At 46.8% G+C, this 20,993-nt stretch overlaps 1 protein-coding gene across 1 annotated transcript in view; it reads left to right on the top strand.

Moving 5' to 3' along the window:
- The first annotated feature begins 5,282 nt into the window (after positions 1-5,282).
- The window catches only part of LOC146035963 (cytochrome P450 2F2-like), a 28,698-nt gene continuing 12,987 nt past the window's right edge, over positions 5,283-20,993 (top strand). The window contains exons 1-5 of the mRNA XM_083159691.1: positions 5,283-5,447; positions 15,469-15,646; positions 17,441-17,603; positions 18,786-18,935; positions 20,401-20,561. Coding sequence (XP_083015817.1) covers positions 15,470-15,646; positions 17,441-17,603; positions 18,786-18,935; positions 20,401-20,561 — 651 coding nt within the window. The 5' untranslated portion in view covers positions 5,283-5,447; position 15,469. The remainder of the gene's footprint in view (positions 5,448-15,468; positions 15,647-17,440; positions 17,604-18,785; positions 18,936-20,400; positions 20,562-20,993) is intronic.

Here is a 20,993-nt window from a genome sequence, read left to right as displayed (position 1 = left end):
AAAAGGGGTTAATATTTTTTGCCAGGGGTTAATGCTCGTTGCCAAGGGGGATTTCCGTTGCCAGGGGTTCTAGCTCGTTGCCAAGTTGTTAATATGTGCCCGTGTGTCCGGCCACCCACCCATCAGCTGCAGCTGCCCCTGCTTTATCCTGCCTTCCCCTGCGCACAGAGAGACAGACGCTAGAAGTCATTTTTCACTTCCAGCGTCTCTGACAGGGAGCACAGCTCTGCAGCGTTACCAGGAAGTGCAGAGCTGTGCTTCCTGTCAGACGCTAGAGGTGAACTATGACTTCTAGCGTCTGTCTCTCTGTGTGCAGGGGAAGGACAGACAGGGGAGGGCAGGGGCAACCGCAGCTGACGGGCGGGTGGCCGGACACATGGGCGGGCGGGTGGCCGGACACATGGGCGTGCGGGTCATTGTCATCCCGGCGCACCCGCAGCCCAATAAATATTTTTTTTAAAGTGTGGGTCCGCCGGACCCGGGCCCCCCTGGCAGGCCCGGGCCCAGGTAAAATGTACCCGCCCCCCCTGCCTCTCGGCGGCCCTGCACACACCTCTGTAAACACAGCCACATATGCACAATCAGCCCATACATGCACACAAAGCAACACATGTATATAAACACAGCTCTATATAGATACACACACAATACACAAATACTTTAACACACACTACAACTGCCCCCTCTCACCTATAAAAGAGGCATCCATCTATATCATGAGGCATGAGCCAGAAGATCGTAGGAGGTGGAGAGCTGGATGGGCTGCAGGGCTGTCAGGAGGAGACAGGGGCTCTGCGTGTGACAGGAAGTCCCATCTCCTCCTCTCACTGAGCTCCTGGAGCAGCGCTGCTGATCACTGCAGCGCTGCTCTCATCAAGTATTCTTGCTGGCACGCAGGGGCTGGAGTTTACCAGAGGCAATGGATGTCAGGCCGGGTGTCCCCTTTAAACGTGACGCCCGGCGGCAAATGACTCCATTGCCTCCGGGACTTCCGCCACTGTTGATCCCCAAATGTGTGGTTTTATTGGTAAATGTACAAGTGACATGTATATTTATATTAGTGATAGGAAGTTCTGTCCATTGCTTGCAGTGTAAATGTGTGTCAAAAATGCAGCATATATTTGTGTGTTTAGTAATGGTCCATTTAAGCTGCAATGGTTCCAATTGAAGCAATGACAAGAGTGTAATTAATGAGTAATGAGTAAAGGAGTGGATTGTATTGTGTTCAGCTGACATTGGTTGAGGTGCGCCCGTACTGATTGGGCATTCCGAATGCCTAGCGCATGACCGAGTGGTGTCCGCAAGGCAATACTTGCTTATGAAGACCGCATATTTCCTGCCTTTTTGTTCGTGTGCATTCGGTGTGCTGTCCGAATGTACGCGTACCAGAATTAGTGAACTCCCTCGTGTACGCCCATGTTTACGCCCAGTTTAGCCCACTTTGAAACTACGCCCCTGTGTACTTCCGAATGACGCCCATAATACGCCCATATCTCCAGAGTGAATGCGGTGCACATTTCTGTACGGTATTAGTGAGAACAAGTACGGAGACCTTGCGTGGCACATGCGCATAGCGTTGCCCACGCATGCGCAGACGGCTAAAAAACGCCATCCGAAAGAGTTTGGGAAAGTACGCATCGACCAGAATAAGCCCGTTTGTGCGCTTTCTGTTTTTTTTCCTGCATATATCTATATGTACATATATAGCATTAGAGACGGTGGCACTCAAGGGACTTGTAGAAAGAAGTATACAGACAACCAAGTGTCAAGCGTGCTTGACACTTGGTTGTCTGTATACTTCTTTCTACAAGTCCCTTGAGTGCCACCGTCTCTATTGCTATTGATATTGTGTTCCTGACACATTGGAAGGCACCTGGGCATCATTGTACTGTATCTGCAGAGTGCCGTCAGTTCTACTCGGTATATATATATATGAGCAAGGTATGGCGGAGGCACTTGACTTGTACTAATAAATGAGGACAGACAGCCTGACCTGCGGGCAACGTTTCGGTCTTTTATGCGACCTTATATATATGAAAGCATTCAGGTCTAGACACACACACACACACACACACATAACACACACAAACACACACACATACAAGGAGTCCTCTGAGTCCTGTCCCAGTGTGGAACTACAGAGGCTGCTGATATTCTTGCATGTGACAAGATAAAGTACAGATTTTATTTTTCTATGTATATTTTAAGTTTTTTTGAGTTGTCTTAGTTCAACTGCAAGAACATTTTATAAAGTAGTTGTAGATGGGAGAGGATATACGGAATTCACCCCTTTTCTCTTTTTATTTTTATTATAATTTTTTTTTTTTCTCTCACGTTGGTAATTACCCTCACATAGTAATACATTATAATATCGCAAAGTTTGCGTCACATAGTAATCTAGTACACAAAACACAGTATAGGCACAGTAATTAAACCCCTTAATTAATTTTTTTTCTTTTTATATTTTTTTTTTTTTTTTTTTACACTACGGCAAATGCCCTTACACAGCAGTATATTATACTGCTGCCTTATACACAGTAGATAGTATATTAAACACTTAAAAGTGAGAGATATGTACACGGTAAATGTATGTAATAATATTGACATAAAACACTCCCCTTTTAATTTTTAAAATCCCTCTTTTAATTATTTTCCTTTTTCTTTTCGTTTCTCTCTCCTATTATTCTTTCTCTCCTTCTCCCCTTCCTCCCCTTCATATATGCATATAAACAGAAGTAAGGGGACCATTATGAGGAAAAATTAGATTGCTAAATACCATTTTTGCATTGATTCAGATAGTTAGGAGCCAGCCCTAAAGAGATCTACGAAATGTAAATATTTGCTATGTGTATTATAATTTGTTTGATGTGCTGATAAAAAGGAAAATGCAATAAAGAAATATCTGATTAAAAAAAAATAAAGTAGTTGTCTCTCAAATGTGTGGAGCTATTAACAGTATCAAGGTATTATTAAACTATTAGTTTAAATCTAATAAATACAGCTGGTTTTAATTTAATAGATACCTCCCAACATGACTCATTTCACAAGAGACAAAATGTTCTCTAGCTGGAATTTACTTTTAATATATGATTGCAATCACCAGGTAGTCGAAGTTGAACTGCATCTACACAACTTTATAATATAATGGCCACCATTCGCTTTCGCATATTTATGTAAAGGGCGCAATGAGGAGAACGAGAGAAGGTGTGTTTGCTAATTGCTCTCATAGGGGGAGATTCTCTAAGCGAAAAATGCGGTAAAAACCCTGTTATCGGAGTTATTACCACATTTTGGGATGCTGTAAGCATCCCCCCGCCGGGTTACCGCGGGGGGGGGGCATCGCCAGAAAAATCTGGCGATGCCCCATAGAAGCCAATGGTCTTCCCGCATCCCACCGCCGCCCTGCAACGACCCCCCACCGCCCCGCACGGACCCCCGCCGCCCCGCATCGCCCCCTCACCTGTGTCCGGGCAGCACACAGCTGTGCTGCCCGGACCTGTGACCTCTTCCCTGCACTGATCCTCTTCCAGGTGCAGGGAGGAGGAGAGCCCGGCGCAGCAGCAGCAGCGCCGGGTGTGTGAGGGAGGGGGGAGCCGCCGGGACCTGCTGGGACCCGTCGACTCTCACCGCAAAGGACAGCTCTTAACGCAAGAGCTGTCCATTGCTATAATTATCGCATATGTTAGAACATATGCGATAATTATAAATGCAAAGAGAGGCGAAGGGGGCTGAGATTCTTAGAGAATCTCCCCCATAATATTACACATAGGCCCTTATTTTGGTTCACTCGCAGAGGCAAATTCCTTCTCAAATGGACAAAACCATGTGCACTGCAGGGGGGCAGATGTAACATGTGCAGATAGTTTCATACTCATACCAACATAATACTAGAAAAATAGTCCTTTATCTTTGTTATGCACTACACATAGTAAATGTTAAAACATAGTCTTTCCCTCCCGTGTTTGGTATCTGTGTGTTCAGCGTCTCATATGCAGCGTTCGTGTTTGATTGGAAACAGCAGCATATATCATTCACATGTTATGGACTATAGATATGACACATAAAGGTATTCCCACATGGAAAGGGGACATATGATGGCCAGTTTGAACAAGTGGCACAGCGGGACCTCAGAACATGATGGCGAGCCTAGAACAAAGACCCAGTTGTGCATCTTTACTGAGCCAATCAGAATAGGTGAAAGCTGACCCCCTGACCAATGGAAGACCTTCCGGATCCTATTGTCTAGTAACTATAAATTGCTGTTCCCTGGGCCAGGAACTTAGTATGCTGTGCTCAATCTTTGATTGCAGTTTCCTGGTCCAGGAAGACGCTGTGAATGATGATGTACGAGTTCACTTTCAGTTTCATCTCCTGCAGTGTAGTGTGTCACCGTGACCCGGCTGCTGCTGCTTCAGCTTTGTAAGTGGACTTTGGAGAATACTTGTCCTGACTTCTAATAGTTGTGGGCTGTGCTGGCTCCTTCTCTGCTTTGACAACTGCAGCAGCGGGTGGTTACCGCTCACTGCAGAAGTCAGTCTATAGGCTCCTGGTGTCGGCTCCTCTGTGCCCCCCCTAGTGGCTAACGCCCGGCGGCCAATGTCTCCATTGCCTCCGGGAGTTACGCCACTGGATTAGGGGTTTGGACCCTTGATCTGAATATATCCAACAGTCTTGTCTAAATTATTACTGAGAGCTGACAGAGCGTCAGAGACGCTCCCTGAAATATATTAAGGTTTGTGTGAGTGCACTGACATCACCAAATATACTGTACCGCCATAAGGGTATTACTATAGCGTCACGAACGCTGGGAAGGTACAATTAGGTATGCCCGTAGTCAGAAATAAAGGTGAACAGGTTTGCATAGCACTACGTAAACAGCGTAACTGACTTATTGTCCATCGGTTTACTAAATTATAGGATTTAACGAGATGAGACCAATCCTATATCAAGAGGGAAGTCCAGATAGAGAGCATTTTGTCCATCTTGGAATATGTCATGTTATGCAGTATGTATAATCTTCCCCCAGGCTCCCTGTCTTAAGTGCCCTGCCCCCTTCCCCACCCCACCCCCCAGCTACTGTTAATGTAAGCAAAATTCTGCTTCACTCCCTGTCTTGTTAATATATTTTATTAATCATTTTTGATTCCTGAAAAATAAGTGTTGTGAAGTCTGTTGCTATCATTGTAGGCTAATGGTACATTTTATATCCTTTTATCATATAATCCTTTATAAATAGAGTAACCAGTGGCTGATTAAAGAAAGGACATTTTGGATTTGAGCCAGGGTAAGCCATCCCTGACTTGGCACTGTAGGTAGTTTCCAGCCGAAGAAACATGATGTACTGTATTCAACAGGCACTTTCATGTGTATCCAAATGCAACAATCTACTCCGCTCAGAGGTACAGCAACTGTAAACTGAAATCTTGTCCCATACACAACATTTTCAAGTAAGTGATTTCGAGATTGCCCTTTACCGCACCACGAAGTTAGGAATGAGTGCGAAAATTAAAGTGAGAGTAGAGTACAGACTGGTAGATAGTATTAATAGAAGTAGTTTTGATTTTGATGCATTCCTTTATGAGTAGTTAATTAAGCCTTTTCTGCATGATCAGCATTAGGTGTATGTTATGTATATTGTGTTTTGTTTAAACAGTATTCTGTGTATTTAAATATAATTTGGTATAGTAATTTGCCTGTTCATTTCCTTGATATACATTTCTATCATCATTATCATCATCATCATCATCGTACAAATGTGAAAGCATTTTTAATATATATACTTGATTTGATACATATGCTTTGATAAAAATCATAAATTATTTGTTCATATTTTCTACATATATGTGACCTATATTATCTTTTATATTCAATGCCGTGGGCGAGCGGCGGCTGCGAGCAGGACTTTTTGCTCGCAGTCACCGCTCACCCTGTCAGTATTCAACTGACCCCCCTCATTCGCAAATTCCCCCTTGCTCCGTTTTTTGAGCGAGGGGGAATTTGCGAATGTGCCTCCAAAAGCTGCGAGAATCGAGGCTAATTACAGCGAGTTTGCTGCACTAGCCGCGGCTCTCGCAGTTTAGGGGAATCCTCGCCGTTCTGTGACGGCGTGGATTCCCCCGGAACGTTGCATAGTGCGAGCGGCCGGCGCGGGGGTTAAACTGCGAGGATCACTGGTTTTCTGTGATCCTCGCAGTTTAACCCCCTCGCCGGCCGCTCGCACCGGCATTGAATACCTGCCAATGGGGGAAATTTACTAACATGGGTGTTATATTTCAGATGGGATGTTGCTATGGGCAACCAATAAGATTATATCTATTATCTTCTAGAAGGTGCTCAATAAATAAGTCGATTATGATTGGTTGCCTATAGCCACATCCCAAGTGAAATCAAAATCTTAGTAAATTTCCCAGAATAAATCAGGGTTTTTTTTGCTTATATTGAATCACGTCTATTATTTCTAAGTGTTGTGATCTCTTAGAATTGAGCACTCTATTAGGGGAAGGACAGCAAGGTCAATGTGTCAGACAAAGAAGGGAACAGTACTGTAGGTAGGAATCAGACAGGAATGTGGATATTGGGGGTGGTAATTAGCCATTAGAGGGTCAGCCAGAACATATTGGAAATGGTGAGGATGAGAGTAAGACAAGAAAAACAGCAATGAAGATTATAATCAAATAGTAGAGGATGCAATTACGAATCAATTGAGATATGGTAATTAGAAATGTGACTGGAAGCAATTAAGTGCTAAATATGACTGTTCTATTGGAAGAGCACCCCACTGCATGTACGCAATTTGAAATCCTACTCTAAAATGTTTCTGTTTGCCACAGCTTATTTATAAACTAGTAAGTCCACTCAAAGCAAATGCTTTTCTGCTACCTTGTGATTGCCTCTGTGTTTGTGCATGTGTGAGAAATAGATGTATCTTCACTCGCTGCCAACAGATGGAAGTGTTTCGGAGACACACAACCGGACACTAGACATATATATATATACTAGGTGATTCATCGCGCCCTACGGGCGCTCTTCACACCGTCGTAAGGGGCTGCGCCCCCTTAATTTGTGAACGTTTGTATATGAGAAATATGGTTAGAATTGTATGAAAGATGCCCTGTATTGCAACTTAGGTGTCCGCGAATCGCGGGAGGGGGGGTCGCGGAGGGTGCCGCGAATTGCAGAAGGGGGGGTCGCGGGGGGTGCCTCGAATTGCAGGAGGGGGGGTTGTGGGGGGGTGGATGCTGCGAATCGCGGGAGGGGAGGGATTGCAGAGAATCGCGGGAGGGGGGTTACGGGGGCGGGGGTTGCGGCGATTCATGGTAGGGGTGGTCGCGGGGGGTGTGCCGTGAATCACGGGAGGGGGGGTCACGGGGTGGGGTGCCGAGAATCGCGGGGGGGTGTGTGTGCCGTGAATCGCGGGAGTGGGAGTTCCGGGGGGGTGTGACGCGAATCGCCACAAGAAAAAATCAACACAGAAAGGTCAACACATGTAAATGTTGACAAAGTGTGGCACTTCATTGGTGTCCATGTCGACACATGAGAATGAATATGAAAACATTCAAAAAATGAAAAAAAAACTTCAAAAACTCATGTCAACCTTTTTCATTGTCGACCATAGCCATGTCAGTGTTTTCCATGTGCAATTTAATTCTGGAGCTGCCGCGAATCGCGGGGGGGGGGTTTGCCGCGAATTGCGGGAGGGGGGGTCGCGGGGGTGGGTGCCGCGAATCGCGGGAGGGGGGGTTACGGGGCGGGGGTTGCGGCGAATCATGGTAGGGGGGGTCGCGGGGGGTGTGCCGTGAATCACGGGAGGGGGGGTCACGGGGTGGGGTGCCGAGAATCGCGGGGGGGGTGTGTGTGCCGTGAATCGCGGGAGTGGGGGTTCCGGGGGGGTGTGACGCGAATCGCCACAAGAAAAAATCAACACAGAAAGGTCAACACATGTAAATGTTGACAAAGTGTGGCACTTCATTGGTGTCCATGTCGACACATGAGAATGAATATGAAAACATTAAAAAAATGAAAAAAAAAACTTCAAAAACTCATGTCAACCTTTTTCATTGTCGACCATAGCCATGTCAGTGTTTTCCATGTGCAATTTAATTCTGGAGCTGCCGCGAATCGCGGGGGGGGGGTGCCGCGAATTGCGGGAGGGGGGGTCGCGGGGGTGGGTGCCGCGAATCGCGGGAGGGGGGGTTACGGGGCGGGGGTTGCGGCGAATCATGGGAGGGGGGGTCGCGGGGGTGTGCCGTGAATCACGGGAGGGGGGTCACGGGGTGGGGTGCCGAGAATCGTGGGGGAGGTGTGTGTGTGCCGTGAATCGCGGGAGTGGGGGTTGTGGGGGGGGGGGGGGTGTGGGGGGGGTGGGGGGGGTGTGACGCAAATCGCCACAAGAAAAATTCAACACAGAAAGGTCAACACATGTAAATGTTGACATAAGTGTGGCACTTCATTGGTATCCATGTCGACACATGAGAATGAATATGAAAATATTCAAAAAATGAAAAAAAAACCTTCAAAAACTCATGTCAACCTTTTTCATTGTCGACCATAGCCATATCAGTGTTTTCCATGTGCAATTTAATTCTGGAGCTGCCGCGAATCACGGGGGGGGGGGGGGGGGGTGCCGCAAATTGCGGGAGGGGGGGTCGCGGGGGTGGGTGCCGCGAATCGCGGGAGCGGGGTTCACAGGGGTTCCGGTGGGGGGTTGCCGCGAATTGCGGGAGGTGTGGGGTCACGGGGGTTGCCGCAAATCGCGGGAGGGGGGGTTGCGGGCGGGTGTGACGCGAATCGCCACAAGAAAAAATCAACACAGAAAGGTCAACACATGTAAATGTTGACATAAGTGTGCCACTTCATTGGTGTCCATGTCGACACATGACAATGAATATGAAAAAATTAAAAAAATTAAAAATAAATCTTCAAAAACTCATGTCAACCTTTTTCATTGTCTACCATAGCCATGTCAGTGTTTTGCATGTGCCATTTAATCCTGGGGCTGCTGCGAATTGCAGGGGGAAGGGGGGGTGCCGCGAATCGCGGGAGGGGGGTCGCAGGGGGGGTGCCGCCCCGAATTGCGGGAGGGGTCGTGGGGGGGGTCTTTTTGCAGCGAATCGCAGGAGGGGGGGTTGCGGGGGGTGTTTTTGCTGCGAACCGCGGTAGGGGGGGTCGCGGGGGAGCGGGTGTTTTTGCAGCGAATCGCGGGAGGGGGGGGGGGTTTTGCCGCAAATCGCGGGAGGGGGGCACTCACCTGGTGGCTGTGGAGTAGCAGTGCTGGGCAACATGGGAAGGCAGTGGGTGTCTGGCACTGTCTGTGGGCTCACTGGGCTGGTTCTCTGTCACATACCTCCCAACATGACCCTCTCCAGGAGGGACACAGTGCTCTGTTTCTAGACTTCCCCTTAATGTATGATTGCCATCACCTGTTTTAAACAGGTTGATTTCTCAGAAAGGTGTTCAGCACAGATGAAGGCAATCACACATTAAGAGGAAAGTCCAGGAACAGAGCGTTATAGACACAGACACCCACTTTGAGTGACAGATGTAGCCAAATATATAGGAGATATATATATATATATACAATTAGATGTTGTGCTGAGTATTCTTCCATTCTCTCTCACTCTCTCTTTGGTCAATCCATTATTGATGCAATGATCTCGCATGTGCAAGTCACAAAAGTGCTCACTACCCCATAGGACTGTGAACACTTGTGCAAAGCCATGCTGAATTCAGTCCGTGAAGGGTGAAAGTTTGGGTGCTGGTGATAAAATTCATCAGCAATGGCACTTTACACTTAATTAGAATGACCCAACTGTCTTTTAAGCCCCCCCCCCCCCCCTTTTCACTCCCACCCTTCTCCATTTATTCCATTTAACTTCTCTATTTACTTTATCAGCACTTAATTTTATTATATTGATTATCATTCGCATGTGCAGTAGCTTTTTGTTTTCATTTTTACTATTGTCGTTTTTGGTTTATCCTGCCCTTTTCTCCTCTACATGGTGTTTTGCTTCCTGTTTGTGACCTGTGCTTCTCTGTGTGCCTTTTTCCGTTTCTCTCTACTGCTATACATCTTAAGTTACGGATAATGTTGAGATGTAATGTGGCGCAATGTGATGAGTATGGGGAATAAATGATTGGAGACTGCAGATGTGTATTATAACAGAACTCATTGGCAGCAAAATCACTGTTACTGGTTCAGACCAACCGTCATTAATTCCAAAGTGATTTCATCTTTTTTTTACACTTAAGCTTTAAATACACGGATTAACTACGGGACTATTACAATGGTACTCATCTTGAAAACTTTCAATTTGTAATTGTTGCATTGTGAACTTGAGAATGATTATCTGGTCTCTGTTTACATGATGGATTTGTACAGTAGACAAAAAGGAAAACGTTTGGCGATGAAGCTTGGATACTAAACCAGAAATATTGGAATGAGACCAATAGTGCTATTAAAAGTAAAATAACTTTACACATAATACAACAAGCATACAATCATATCATATAATTTGAAATAGTAAACCTATATGACATTTACTATAACAGTAAAACTAAATTGTTTGCCTAATCTCTTATATATTTGGCTACATCTGTCACTCAAAGTGTGTCTGACCCTCTAACGCTGGGTGGAGCCTCTGACTCACATGACAGAGAACCAGTCCAGTGAGCCCACAGTCATAGGAGGGACACATTGCTCTGCTCCTGCACTTTCCTTTTAATGTATGATTGCCATCACCTGTGTTGAAGCACCTTTCCTATCAATTAACCTGTTCAACACAGATTCGCGGCACCCCCCGCCCCCCACACACGATTTGCGGCAACCCCAGCCCCCACGACCCCCCCCTCCGGCGATTCGGGGCACCCCACCCCCCGCGTCCCCACCCTTCTGCGATTCGCTGCAACCCCCCGCGCCCATCCCCCCCTGCATCCCCCGCGACCCTCCCGTGATTCGTGGCACCCCCCCTGACCCCCCCCTCCCGTGATTCGCGGCAAACCCCCCGGCCCCGCAACCCCCCTCCCGCGATTTGCTGCAACCCCCGCACCCACCCCTCCCGCAATTCCCAGCACCCACCCCCACGACCCCCCCTCCCCCAATTCATGGCACACCCCCCCCACCACCCCCCCTCCCATGGACACCCCTCACCACCCCCCCCCCCAGCCGCCGCGATTCACAGCAACCCCAGGATCAAATGGCACATGCAAAACACTGACACGGCTATGGTCGACGATGAAAAAGGTTGATATGAGTTTTTGAAGATTTATTTTTCATTTTAAGAATGTTTTCATATTCATTCTCATGTGTCGACATGGTCACCAATGAAGTGCCACACTTATGTCAACATTTAATGTGTTGACCTTTCTGTGTCGACCCCCCTCCCGCGATTTGCGTCACCCACCCCCCACAACCCCCCCTCCCGCATTTCGCGGAACCCCCCGCGACCCCCCCCACGCGCAATTCGCAGACACCCCCCACCTCCCTCCCCCCCCCCCATTCACGGCAACCCCACGATTAAATGGCACATGCAAAACACTGACATGGCTATGGTCGACAATGAAAAAGGTTGACATGAGATTTATTTTTCACTTTTTGAATGTTTTCATATTCATTCTCATGTGTCGACATGGACACCAATGAAGAGGCACACTTATGTCAACATTTACATGTGTTGACCTTTCTTCTGTGTTGATTTTTTCTTGTGGCGATTTGCGGCACCCTCCCGCGATTCGCAGCACACCCCCCACAATTCGCGGCACTCCCAGCGACTCCCGCGATTCGCGGCCCCACCCCATGACCCTCCCCCTCCTGCGATTCGCCGCACCCTGCGACCCCCCCTCCCACGATTCAGGCCAACCCCCCGGGGCCCCCCCTCCCGCGGTTCACGGTACCCACACCGCGATTCCCCCCCCGACCCCCCCTCCTGTCATTGAGGCAACCCCCCGCCCCCGCGACCCACCCTCCCACGATTCACTGCAACCCCCCCTCCCACTATTTGCGACATCCCCCCTCCCGCAATTCACGGCATCCACCCACGACCCCTCCTCCCGTGATTCGCGGACACCCCTCACCTCCTCTCCCCCCCCGCGCGTGATTCACGGCAACCCCAGGATTAAATGGCACATGCAAAACACTGACACGGCTATGGTCGACAATGAAAAAGGTTGACATGAGTTTTTGTAAATTTATTTTTCATTTTTTGAATGTTTTCATATTCATTCTCATGTGTCGACATGGACACCAATGAGGTGTCACACTTATGTCAACATTTACATGTGTTGACCTTTCTGTGTTGATTTTTTCTTGTGGCTATTTTTTCCAGTGACAACTATGTGCACGTCAACCTAGACATCATCAACCAATTCTTTGTATAATATATAACACCTGTTCTGTTTTACTGTAGGTGCTTTAAGTCAGATCTTTTACTGCTACTATTACTGTTTATGTAAATGCATTCTGAATGACAGCAACATCCTACCATCCTTCTACAAGAATATATAACCAACTAGGTTGATTCATCGCGCCCCGTGCCCCCCCTCCCGCAAATCCCGGCCCCCCCGCGCACCCTCCCTCCCGCGATTCACGCCCCCCTCCCACAATTCACGTCACCCCCGCGAACCCCCCCCCTCCCGCAATTCGCAACCCCCCCTCGCGCGATTCACGCCCCCTCCCGCGCTTTGCGGACCCCCGCCCTCTCCTGCGATTTGCGGACACCTGCGCCCCCTCCCTCCCTTGATTCACGGCACCCCCCGTGCCGCTCTTTAGTCCCCCGTATACTCACACACCCCTATACTACCCAGCTTCCTGCTTTCCTGAACCGTAACTTCCATCACTGGGGAGTCGCTGATGCTGTTTTGCCCACATGCCCCTATCATGCCTCATAGCCCAGCCTCCTGCTCTCATGCTCCCTAACTCCCACCCAGTAGGAGGAGACACTCAGGGCCGGCCTTAGGCATAGGCACACTAGGCAATTGCCTAGGGCATTTGGAATTCCTAGGGGCATCAGCAGCTTCTGCTGATTAAAATGATATGCAGCATGCCTATATTCTGTGTGAGTGAGGCTGTATCTGCATATGAAATAGTGTATTCATGGAAATCACTGTAACATAGCATTCCGTATGCAGGTACAGCCACAGTCGCACACAGAATATAGGCATGCCGCATATCATTTTAATCATCGGAAGCTCCTTGTGTATCCTGGTCACATAACAATGCAAATAAGACGAATTTTCAGCAAAAAAGGCACCCAACGTTAGCAGAACTGGCCAGGAGCTGCATGGCCTATTGAGACAAGATGTATGAGGAAACATCTGAATCCAAGCAGAGGCAGAGGCCACAGTATTAGCGGCTGTGCGAGTGCGGTCTGCGGGTGGGTTGGTTGTGCAATAGTGTTCGGCATATGTGTAAGGGGCATTATGTGTGTCATGTATAAATGCATTAATAATGTGCGACATACGTGTAACAAGCATTATGTGTGTCATGTGTATAAGGGCATTAATAATGTGCGACATGTGTAATGGGCATTTTGTGTGTCATGTGTATAAGGGCATTAATAATGTGAAACATATGTGTAAGGGGCATTATGTGTGTCATGTGTATGAAGGGCATTAATAAAGGTTGGCATAATGTGTAAGGGGCATTACGGTTATAAGGACATAAATAATGTGTGTCATGTGTAAGGGGCATTACTGTGTGGTATTATCAGGGGTGCCGAGAGAAAGGGGTAGGGGGTACAAATTACCCAGGCCAAAGCCTGATGGGAGGGCCCAGTGGGGGCCCTGGGCCCCCTCCCCTTAAGTGACAGCAGCAGCTGCAGCTCTTCTCCTCTGCCCAGCACACACTGCTTTGTGCTGGGTTGCAGTGTGGCCATGGAGGTGGTTAAAATACAATATTTTCTCAGGATTTTTTTCTAAGGGTATAATTTGATGAGTAATGTATATAAGGTAAAGTGGTACTACAATGTGATGTAACATGAATAAGGGACACTCTCACATGATATAATGTGAATAAAGTTGCACTACTGTGTGGCATCATTTGAATTTGGGGTAAAATTGTGTGGCCATGCCCCTTCCCAGCAAGAACGCACCCCTATTTGGGCTGCGCACCAAATGTGTGCACTGTTTCTATTTAAAATATTGCAGGTAGGAGCACCAAAATGATGACTGCTATGATGAGGGTTGATGGTGCTGGGAAAGGGGAGCAGTGTCAGAGGCGGAACTAGTGGCGGTGCTAGGGGGCACCAGCCAAAATCTTGCCTAGGGCATCATTTAGGCTAGGGCCGGCTCTGACTCAGGGCCACCATCCTGTACTGCCACGCTGGACCCTCACCCACTGGCAGAAGCTGCACAGTATCTCCCACCCTCCTCTTTAGTCCCCCTTATGCCCACACACCCCTATCACTACCCAGCCTCGTGTTTTTCTGTGTCGTGACCTCCGCCAGTTGGGAGCCGCTGACTCCAAAACACCCTACTATACTATTGCACATACACACACACACACACACACACCTAAACAACATGCACACACAGCCCCCCCCCCACACACCCACAAATGTCACTGTACCATCCACACTATCAATGTACATCTTTCTCTGTAACCGCTTTTTAATTAAACAAAACAATACACACCCCCTTCCAAATCATATGCTCTCTATTTAACACATTTCACCTATAACTCAAGTTGCAATACAGGGCATCTTTCATACAATTCTAACCATATTTCTCATAATACAAACGTTCACAAATTAAGGGGGCGCAGCCCCTTACGACGGTGTGAAGAGCGCCCGTAGGGCGCGATGAATCACCTAGTGGATAATACACAAATAAAACCTCAGGGAAACTTTGGGGGAGGATTCAGACCAGGTACAAATTCGTCCCTGTGTTTGATGGACATGCGCATAGTCTCTCATGGCATGTGCAATCTCCCGGAGTGTACGCCTTTGGTGAGGTCGCTGGGACGTTCACAAAATGAGTGACAGGCAGGGGGGACCTGCCATGTCCTTTTTATGGACTTGCCCACAAAAATTGTGGGTGCGCCCATGGAAATGCTGGGCAGACCCCAACAATGGCAGGTGTGGCCCTGCCTGCTTGGGCTGAGCGGATGATGTCCATGATGTCAGCACCCGCCCTGAATTCGGCAGATAACATATATATATATATATATATATATATATATATATATATATATATATATATATATATATATATATGAAAAGTAAGTATCGAATGATTTTTCCTCTGTGCAGACATATGCAAGTGGATGTGTAAGCACACACCCCGGCGGGGTGGGCATGTGTTTGGTGGGGCAGCATTTACCTGTTCCCTATGCAGCAAATATATGCAGCTGAATTATTCCCTTTGTTTTTTTTTTACAATAGCAAAGATATCGCAATCCTTTTGTTTGCTGGAAGCTGATTTCGAAATTGTTCCAATTAAGTAAGCTGTGTGCCCAGTAATCAATTTCTTCTCTAGGATGGTCGTCTACTCTCTATGCACTGTACTCCTGGTACTTCTCATCAGCTGCTTGTGGGCTACATACAGGAAGATGATGTTGGAAAAAGCCAAACTTCCTCCTGGACCAACTCCTCTTCCCATTATCGGAACCCTACACAAGATAAACATCGGCAATATTGTCCAGTCACTACTGGAGGTGAGACCGTGACCTATACAACTGCAGGAGAAGTAAAGGCAACAAATCAAATATTGGTTTTTCTTACTTTTATACTTAATTAGTCCAACTTGGACAACTCTGGTCAAAAAAATATGGTTCAATAAAGTTTTACAAATGTACAATATATTCTTTAATAAAAGTGGCCAATATTCACATTAATACTAAAGACCTGAATGGTCTTTAAAAGCAATAAATACCGTATAGAATAACCGCATGTATACATTTGGACCGTACCAGTCCCTTATATCATTTCATGTGGTCTTAAATTGAATGGGTATAAAGTGATTCCAATTCAATTGACTGCTATTAACTTATTCAGGTCCGTTCACAAAGGGGGTTCTTTTGCATGGGGGCCGATGTTTTCTTAATGTACATGCACATTTCTGTGCATGTGCATGGTGCGTGCACCCACTGCATGCACCGAGGACAGCGGAAGGGGGTGGAGAGGGGCATGGGGCGATGGGCGGCCCCATAAGCATATGTGAATGGCCAGTATTTTATGGGCGTTCCCATGAGAATGCTGGGCGTGTTCATGCTAATGAGGCTGTGACATGGGCTCTGGGGGCAGCCAGCTGACATCATCGGATGTCAGCTACCCTCCCAATATTCCAATTCCGTCTTGTCTGCATACTACATACTACTATGTACTTCGGTTTATTGCTCTTTGTTGTTTTAAATGTACAGTATGCACACTTACAGTAACTATCCCATTGGTATGCAATGTTTTATTTTTACGCCTAAAAAATAAAAAAAAAGGTACTTGTTTCCTAGAACGGCCACAATCGTGAGTGATCGTGGCTCTTAATTAAGGGACACGATCCTCACGATGTGGCCGATTTTTTACAATTTTTTCACTTTGAATGACAGAAATCGGGTCAATCGGTCGGTCGCGACCAATTAAAATCGGCCGCGATGCGACCGACCGATTCACCCGATTTTTCCATAGACTTCAATGTTAAAAAATCTTTTAACATTGAAATCGGGAGGATCGCGTTGGTCTTGTGCCATTATAATGGCACAAGATTAGATGGACTTGATTAAGTCCATCTCACATAGGGAAAAATGATAAAAAAGGTGAAATGGGCCAATATGACCCATTTCACATTTTTTATGTGCCCGCCATGACCCCACGATAGACGTCAACCCGAAGCGTGGCGAGCGCAGCGAGCCCGCGAGGGGCGGCGGTACGCGTCCTCCGACCTTTTCATTCCCCTACTATCCACGTCGGCGTGGAGTTGAGAATATATAGTGTGGCGAGCGCAGCGAGCCACCGAGCCCGAAGCGTGGCGAGCGCAGCGAGCCCCGCGAGGGGACGCGTATACCTGTGAAGTTATACGCGTCCCCTCGCGGGGCTCGCTGCGCTCGACACGCTTCGGGCTCGGTGGCTCGCTGCGCTCGCCACACTATATATTCTCAACTCCACGCCGACGTGGATAGTAGGGGAATGAAAAGGTCGGAGGACGCGCACCGCCGCCCCTCGCGGGCTCGCTGCGCTCGCCACGCTTCGGGTTGACGTCTATCGTGGGGTCTAGCCCACTTAGTAACATTTGGGGGGGGCAATTGAAAAAAATCTGGTGAAAAAAAAAAAAAAATCGGGTGAAAAATCGGTCGGTCGGATCGGTCGCATCGTATGCGACCAAATCGCATGCGATGCGATCGATCCGATTTTTTATCTTACGACCACAACGATCTAAATCGTTGTGGCCGTGCTAGGAAACAAGTACCAAAAAAAATAATAAAAACTATATAATTTTTCTTCTGTACTTTTATTAGTTGCAAAAAACCTATGGAGATATATTTACTATCTATCAAGGGAACCGCCCTTGTGTGGTGCTGTGTGGATATAAAGCCATAAAGGAGACTCTGATTGACAAGGCAGAAGAGTTCAGTGGTCGAGCTTATTACCCTTCATTCTTTGACTTTACCAAGGGAGATGGTAAGTACTGGCTCAGAATTATATGTAGGTTATATGGACATCTCTTCAGTACACACACGTTGTGTTTCTTCTTAGCCAGACCAGCTTGTCTCGTTTTTGAAGGATCTCAGATGGTTTAGCCGGATATGGATCTTAGTGATTGATCCTTTAATACCGTTCCTTTGAGCATCTCAGAGCTACACTAATATATGCACTGAAATAATGAATGTCCGGAGAAAAGAAAATTAGATTTATACACAGATTGGAATATGAGCTGGACTCTGGTTTAGTGGGTTAAACAAGATTAAGTTCAAAGTAAAACAAACTAAACTGCAATCGGATTTCAATGCACATATGGCTCTTCTCTATTCAAATGGCAGTATCCACATGTGTTCCGTCATTTGCGTTGCTGCCAACCAATAGTCAGCTACTATCATAGTAACAGGCTACTCATTGGCTGTCTGAAAAAAAAAACTTGCTTTTTCAATCTAAATCACATTTAGGGTAGCACGGATGGTGGAATAGTACATTACAGTACAAGATTCCAACCAACTGGGTTGAGTTCTTACATTCTCCGTGAGTCTTTGTAAATTTCCTCCAGGTACTCAGGGCTTCCTCCCACACTACAAAAATATACTGGTTGGTTAACTGGCTCACAAGAAGTCTGATATGTACTGTATGTGTGAGCATGTGGTAAGGAACATTGATTATAAGCTCCTCTGGGGTGGGGCTAATGTGAATAAACAAATATTCTCTGATACAGAAAATGTGTGTGTTATATAGGTGTCTCTGATCTGCATGCAGTGGAGAAATTATTTGATGGCCGCTAAACCCTTGAATGATTTCTCTCCCGACTCAAGGATGTGAATGGATATTTATGCAAATCATCCATTTGCAGGTGGGTGTGGGGGGGGAGGGAGATCGTGGGTGCGAGGGGAAGTGGCTGGCATTGCAGGGGGCGTTTGGTTCACATGCAAAATTTGCAGCGTTCCATATGGACCAGAATAAGGTCCTATGTGCGCTCATGTAATACCAGTAGCCCCCTGACTGCCTAGCCTAGCTGAGTAGCCAGAACCGCATCCCCCGCAAATGGTCTGCACACCCCTACGTTGTCCGGGCTGAAAATGGCATGATTAGCATTTTTACTTATAAATTAGAGCACATTATTCCATTAATGAATGGTTCACTATTTATGTTATCCAGATGTGGTGTTCAGCAATGGTGAGAAGTGGAAGGAGCTGAGGAACTTTACCTTATTAACACTGAGTAACTTTGGGATGGGGAAACGTAGCATTGAGGAGCGAATAAAGGAGGAGGCCGAATATCTCATTGATGTTCTAAGAAAAACAAATGGTAATGTACAGTACATAAACTCAAAAATCTTCGGCGGATTCAGACCAATTCGTTATGGGCTGAATTAGTCCCCATCCCCGATGTTCGGTGTTTGCCCATGATCAAACCCCAGGAGCGAACAGCTTTGTTGAGTTTCACACTCGCCGGTCCGTTTGCTCGAGGAGGGGAGGGAAGGGGGGCGGGCAGAGAAATGCCTAATGTTTTATGGGTGTCTCCATGAAAACACTGGGCGTTCCCCTGCAGACACAGGCGTGACGATGCGCCTACCCCGAATTCGGTGATCTGCGGGCATAATAAAAGTCAATCTAGACTGATTTTTTATTAGCGAATGGCAGAATAATCATTGAGCGGACACCGAATGATTTTTCGGCTATGCGGCCGCATGCGAGGGGATATGTTAGTGTACACATTAGCTCACAGGCTACTGAGGGGATTTGCGTTAATGAAATTTGTCGCAGTTAGAAAGTCCTGAGACCTCATCTCCTGCATTAGTGACTTACATTGATAATATGTCTTTGGCAATACTATTACCTTCAAAGCATCTATATTACCCCTTTCCATGTCTGAAATGTAGTAAATGTAAAAATACACAGATGTGCCTTGTATATTTGTGCTACTCAGATGCATGCGCAGATGAGAAACTATGTCCGTTTATTGTGAATATATGCATAAGAAGCAACTCTGAAGCAGATCCATTGCATTTGGACAGTGGAGCGGCTACTGCACAGACTCCTTGTTGGTTCCTAGGGGGTGGCTTCATTCCTTAACAAAGATGGCCATCCTGCATACTATAAACTCACTGGCTGGCCGCTTCACTCAAGCTCTGGTCTACAGTATCCAATCAGTGTGTATCTAAGTGAGTAGGGCTGTACCCAATAGAAATCATACAGATGTAGCCACAACCTTTCATACTGTGCTGCATACGCACAGGCATACACATTGCAGTATAAGCAGTAGTTGTTAGCTGCTTAGTGAGGGGCTTAACGCCACCCGCCTCCCGGCTGAACGTGCCCCCCTACCACTGAATCCCCTTGGTACAATGATAGGGGATGTGTAAGAGAACACATCCCCTTGCATGCAGCCAATTTCTCTCCCCTTGCAGTGTCCACCAAAGAGGAGGCGGGCCCTGATGTCATGTGACGTCAGCCACCCGACCCTGACAGGCATCGACCCCTCTGCATTCCCTAGGGAATGCCCATAAATCAATGGGCATTAGCCTGGTTATCGCTCCCTGCACTCCCTCCCCGCAGCGAATGGTCTGGCGAGTGTGTTACTCGCCGAAGCAAACATGCGCAAACTCCGACTGTCGTGGCTGAGACCGAATTTGGATCGAAACGGCCATTCCTGAATCAACCCCTTTGTCCACTTTTCACATTAATAAGACGTGCATGAAATATCTGCCCAATAATTTTTTGGTCTTCTTCCATATTTCTAAATTTCTTTCTATCTGCTGTTTATATTTTAGGTTCCCCTATAGATCCCAAACATCAATTGCACTACTCTGTGTCTAACGTCATTTGCTCTGTCCTGTTTGGGAAGCGGTTTGATTACCAAGATGAAGAGTTCCAAAATCTTATACATTGCATCCAGGATAGCATCAGAATCATGAGTAATCCTTGGGGGCTAGTATGTATTTTTACTGTGGAAATATTGTAATCATATAGTTAACATAATTATTAAAATGTAAATACAGTATCAGCCGATGTCCTAAACCCACAGCTTGAGCTGGGCCTAAATTTGAGGATAATTTATTCGTTTGAGTATATTTAAATATTACAACCGAATAAAAACAACTAGTGGTGACCCAAACCCAAGCAAACAGGTAATATCAGCTTTATAATATTCACAAACCAATATAAATGAATTGGGGAGGAGATTAAAACATTTCCTTTTGGACAATGTACTACAATTTTGGGTCCCATTGCTCTTATGCCTACTATCCAAATAGACCCTCATGTGGGTGGTGACTATTGATTACACCATCTTCTGCACATCTTATATGGCCACTGGGCCTGTTTGTTGGGCTTACCATTGAACCAATACTGGACCCACCAAACC

This window comes from Crinia signifera, chromosome 9, assembly GCF_055691185.1.
Source record: "Crinia signifera chromosome 9, ASM5569118v1, whole genome shotgun sequence".
Classification (NCBI taxonomy): Eukaryota; Metazoa; Chordata; class Amphibia; order Anura; family Myobatrachidae; genus Crinia; species Crinia signifera.
The sequence above is the reverse complement of the archived record's forward strand: the minus strand, read 5'-3'. Positions and strand labels throughout refer to the sequence as shown.